At 39.2% G+C, this 5369-nt stretch overlaps 1 protein-coding gene across 1 annotated transcript in view; it reads right to left on the bottom strand.

Moving 5' to 3' along the window:
* Nucleotides 1-2808: 2808 nt before the first annotated feature.
* Nucleotides 2809-5369, bottom strand: part of mepcea (methylphosphate capping enzyme a) — a 7356-nt gene continuing 4795 nt past the window's right edge. Inside the window, exons 3-5 of the mRNA XM_037687567.1 lie at nucleotides 3417-3635; nucleotides 3167-3290; nucleotides 2809-3076 (exon numbers count right to left, since the gene is read on the bottom strand). Coding sequence (XP_037543495.1) covers nucleotides 3042-3076; nucleotides 3167-3290; nucleotides 3417-3635 — 378 coding nt within the window. The 3' untranslated portion in view covers nucleotides 2809-3041. The remainder of the gene's footprint in view (nucleotides 3077-3166; nucleotides 3291-3416; nucleotides 3636-5369) is intronic.

The following is a 5369-nucleotide window of genomic DNA, read 5'->3' as shown; positions in this document are numbered from 1 at the left end:
GAACTCGCATGAAAACTTGGCATTTGTTTTATCGCCGGATGCCCTTCGTCACACACTCACGATCCACTCATAATTAGATTTTATTGATATGGTAAAACTTGATTTTAGGTTTGTAATGTGTTAATCTATAATCTGCCTAATTTGCAAGTACACATCTGTGCAGCTCAGCTGAATGAACCATTTTCAGAAGGTAAATATAAAAAAAAACATGCGTTCATAATTTATAATCAATGCGTTAAAGGTGGTTTTGAATGCTTCCAAAAACTCAATATCAAAATTAACTTATTTTATTGTAGTAAAGTCTGATCTTGCTCCAGGTGTTTTTCCACCTCCATGTTAATTTTTAGTGTTTATCCACAGTTCTAAAGTGTTATTTTATTTATAAGCAAATTATTTCTGTTTAAGGATGCTAAAATGAAAATATCTACACGTTCAAATAAAAATGAGAGTGAACAAACAGCGACACTCCTTTCAATCAATTTATATAAAAAAAACAACTTTAAAATAAAGCACAAATTTAACAACTGATGTGCTCGCCAGGACAGAAAGCAAAAACAAAAGAACGTCCACATTCATTTGTAAATACAACGCTGGATTATCGATCTGTTCAAGGACAAAAAGAAACCTGTATTGGCAGCAAACGAGTAGAAAGACAGAAAACCAACAAAGTCATAACGAACGAAGTATTAGCAGACCTGAAAACTTATTTACATGAACAGGAACACATCACGCACCTCAGCCACCTTTTCTGCCGACACACGTCAAAAAATAAAATAATCAGAATAAACACGCCACAAAACATTTGAACGTTTTTTTGTTTGTCCGGGTCGTTGAAAATGAACGTTTGGAGTCGAGCGGAGCTTAATGAACGATTAAAAACTACCTGCAGCTCATTAATGTCCTTAAAACCTCCAAAGATGGGACATCTTTTGGCAGCACGTCAAAACATTCGATTTAAATTAAATGTGGATTGATTTTTAACAAAAAGCTGTTCAGCTAGGAATTTTATTTGTGAAAGAAAACGAACTGAAGATGCTGCAGCGTCTCTCAGACATCCTCGTCTCAGAGTTTCAGCTCTTTGTTTCACCAGAAGAACATCGATCAGCAGCTAAAGACTTTAACTGGAACCAGAAATTAACCAGAGATCAAAACGGAGTTATTAAAATCTTTAACCTCATAAGTGCCTCCTTTAAAAACTACTATGATGTGCAGCAGCACAGCTCAAATGGTCTGTTAATGGTTCAGAATCAGAAAAAAATAAATATTTACTTCACATTTTAAAGCCAATAAACAGCTTGTGCTGAATCTTGTACTAATAAAGGTTTGTTATTTGTTAACTTCACCATCTGGGGTTCATTTTAAACCGCAAAAACTGTTAACACAAAAACTGTGTTTTGCCAAATTTATATATAAGAAAAAAAAAGCAGAGCTGAAAAAGTGAACAAAATAATCAACCGTCGTCATGACAATGGATGACCTTTAAGTGTTTTAAAGGGATCTCCGACTAGTTGCACATATCAGACTTAATGTCGTTTCTCTGTTCTACTAAAAGCTGTGGTTTTGTGACATGTGAAAACCCTTAAAAATTATATATGTTTATTACATTTTGGGACATTTTACCGGTGCAATGCATTCTGGGGTGATGACGTACATCGGTTTGAGGAGACGAAAGCACAAGGAGTCAACAGTAAAACGTATATTTTGCATTAGTCCGTATGTGATCAACTTGTGATGTTTAATATAACATATATTTTATATATATATATATATATATATATATATATATATATATAATATACATATAATATATACATAAACACCAGTGTTTCCCATAGTTAGCTTGCCATGGCCGGGTGCTCATCTCAGCCATGATTTTTGCTGATGGGGGGACGGAGACATGTCTGAGCGCAGCTTGTACTAACAGTTTTTGAGCGGAGGCCATTCAACATGAGGGAAGAGGCAATGTGAGTGCTGCTTTGGCTTTTTAGCTAGAGAGCCTGTATTTTGCACCGCTAGCTTAGTGATATGTCAGTGCCGGGTGGGAGGGGCAAGTTCAGTTTGGTAGGCGGGGTGCTCAGTTCTGTTGATGGGGTGGGGCACCCCGCCTGTATAATGGTAGGGGAAACACTGAATACATATAAATATATACATATACATATATAATATAAATATATAATATAATATATAATTTTTTTTTTTTAAGCTCGGGAGCTAATGTGAAACCTGCGTCATTTCACTGTTCTCCTCTCTGTCATCGCACTTGGTTCAAATTAAAGAGCTGAACATCAGATGTCTAAAATTAACTCAAGCTCAATGGAGCTTGCACTGAAGCAACCAGTCTACATTATTTACCCAGAAGGCATTGCGTCATAAGTAAAATGGCAAGGTCCACATCAGTAATAAACAAAAAAAAAAGGAAACTAACAGCCTGCAGTATTTTAGTCTTGTTTTTATAGCTGAAGTAATTCTTGAACAAATAAGGTCTGTTGCTCCAACTAGTCAGGAGATCCTTTAAAACCACCGACGTGTGAAGTAACTTTTAACTGGTTCAACCATGATGCAAGAGCGTCACCATTTAGTTTATCATCAACTCCTTTAACTAACTCCTTAACTGCACATGTTCAGACTTATTTTTTAAACCTTACTTGTTTAATGGCCAAAAAAATTCAGTGATGCAGCAAAGTTCTGCTACAGAGCGCTTCGGACGCCTCGGACGTCTTTAGCACTTTGATGGTTCCAGGAAAACACCAGATGAGCACATCTTTCAAAAAATGGACGAACACAGACGTAATATTTCTTTCTCCCAAGTCCTATGTAAGTTTTTAACGTCTTAACAGGTTTTGATGGATGTCTCCTGTTGACAAACCAGAAATTCCACTTTTGGTCCCCATTCTTGCTTGCCTTGGTTTTTTGTTTGAATCTTCAGCATCCAGAGCTGAGGTTGAAGATAAATCTCAGCAGTCCGGAGCAACCGGGTGGCTTGAATGAACAGTGGAGGTTCAGGTTAACCACATTCAGGGGTGTTCTCCAGGCTCGGGTAGTCATTTGTGAAAAATGTAGATTGGCCTTTGAAAACCTGTGGGATTGAGGAAAAATAAATACATTTCTTAGAGGGGAAAAATAGCTAATAATATGTAATAGATAGCTATTGAACACGTTCGATTACCTCTTACTGAACACTTGGGAGAACCAAGTTGCTCAGAACTGCTGAAGCCCACCTCAGCTGTGAGATAAGAGGAAAACTGCTCGGGTTTGAGTTGGATGTTGCGAAAATTCCGGTTAATGTTCTCCTGTTAGGTGGGAACCCGCCCCCCCCAACAAACGATTACTTTTTTCAGCCAAACCAGCTTTAGAAACACTGCTACATGTATATATTTATATAAAACAAATTATGGTGAATATTTTTTATTTCTTACCGTCAGCTTCTTCCTCCTGACGTACGACTCCCAGGGCTGTGGCTCCAGGATGAACATGCCTCCAGGACGGAGGTGTCTGTAGGCTCTCTTGAAGAGCCGCATCAGGCCACAGTCCCCCCAGTTCAGGTGGACCCACTTGGTAACGCTGAGGCACAGGATCACATCGTACTCTGGACGCTGAGTCAAGACAAGCTCATCCCTGTCCAGAATATAATTGGCCTAAAAAAAAAAAAAAAACATAACAGAGGGGATGTGAAAAACCTGGGCCTGATCAGGTAATCATTTTTATAAAGTACTAACAGAGCTGTAAAAAGTTAAAACTTTTAGGACTTGAGAAAAAGAAAAGCTCAAAGTAAGTGCAGTCATTAAAATGTATGGGCACAAAGTCCAGTCATGTATATTTTGTGCTTGTAAATCTGAATGTGTAGTGGATACATTTTGAACCTTGTAAACCAAAATGTCTGAGAATTACATCTTTGTGCATCCGTAGATAAGAATTTATGTGCAAGTTACCATTTTTTAAAGGTGTGTTTACAGATACAGAGCAAAAACAAACAAACAAACAAAAAAAAAACTACATGCAAAACTCTGTGCTCAGTTCCTTTACATGTGTGTGTTTCAACTTCAAGTACGTATTACAACCGGATGTTTCTTCCTCTCAGCTGATTGGTCAACGTCATGTCAATCACAAATTTAACTATCCAATCAGAGAACAGATCGGCTGTCGGGGTGGCACTTTACTGAGCTGCCGGTCCTGGAAGTGTAGTACATTTTAAAGATGCAGGATGGCACCTCCAGATGTGAGGAGAGCTCCATTCATTTTCACTGAGAGAAACTTGGTTGACAAAGCTAAATATTTCAAAAAGTAAAAACTGCACAAATACCAGAAGTTCCTTGCAGAAATGTCCTGAATGAGTTGAACGTTTTGATTTATGTATTGTTGAAGCAGAACAAAAATTGAGGAACAAGAGATGAGCTGAAAAACGTACAAAAGAAAAATGGATCTCAACAGTGTGAATCGTTTAGAAACAGTCAAGACTACTATATACCTACTGAGAGGTGCTGTCCAAGTTTTATTTAAACCTACAGCTACACAACCTGTTGAGAGAACAACAGCCTGCTTCTGTTGGTGAGTTCAACATCAAGTTTAACTGTACAAACTCAAGTTTGTTTCAGAAGTTATGCTAGAGGGGAAAAATAAAACAAACTGGCAACAATTCAAAGGAAACCCCTGAGATTATGGGACTTAAGGAACAGCTGCGGAGACTACACAACAATTCGTTCAATAATGTCAACAAACTGAACAGACAATATTGTGGACTTTGGGATAAAGGATAATCATTACTCCTGTGGAGAGGATTGGCACCACGGAGGAGTTCTTCTGGACTCAACGTCACACATCCATCCAGGCTGTCACATTGTAAAGTTTGCAGATGATACAGCGGTGGTGGGATGCATCACAAACAATGATGAGTCCAGCTACAGGCAAGAGGTGGAACACCTGGAGAGCTGGTGCAGAGAGAACAACCTTCACATCAATGTGAAGAAGACAAAGGAGATGATTGTGGACTTCAGAAGGAACAAAAACATCTACACCCCCCTGAACATAAGAGGATCTGCGGTGGAAGTGGTCTCCAGCTACAAGTACTTGGGTGTACACATGAATGACAACCTCAGCTGGAGCAACAACACCACCAGCCTGATCAAGAAAGCTCATCAGAGACTCTACTTCCTCAGACGGCTGAGGCGAGCTGGTCTGGGAAGCTCAGTCCTCACCTCCTTCTACAGGTGTGCAGTGGAGAGCATCCTGTGCTCGAGCATCAATGTGTGGCATGGAGGCTGCACAGCTGCAGAAAGAAAAGCTTTGCAGAGAGTGGTGAAGGCTGCACAGAAATCTGTTGGAATCAGTCTCCCCACCATCACAGACATCTACACCTCCAGATGCAGGAAGAG

This window comes from Nematolebias whitei, chromosome 14 (assembly GCF_014905685.2).
Source record: "Nematolebias whitei isolate Nwh7 chromosome 14, NemWhi1, whole genome shotgun sequence".
Classification (NCBI taxonomy): Eukaryota; Metazoa; Chordata; class Actinopteri; order Cyprinodontiformes; family Rivulidae; genus Nematolebias; species Nematolebias whitei.
The sequence above is the reverse complement of the archived record's forward strand: the minus strand, read 5'-3'. Positions and strand labels throughout refer to the sequence as shown.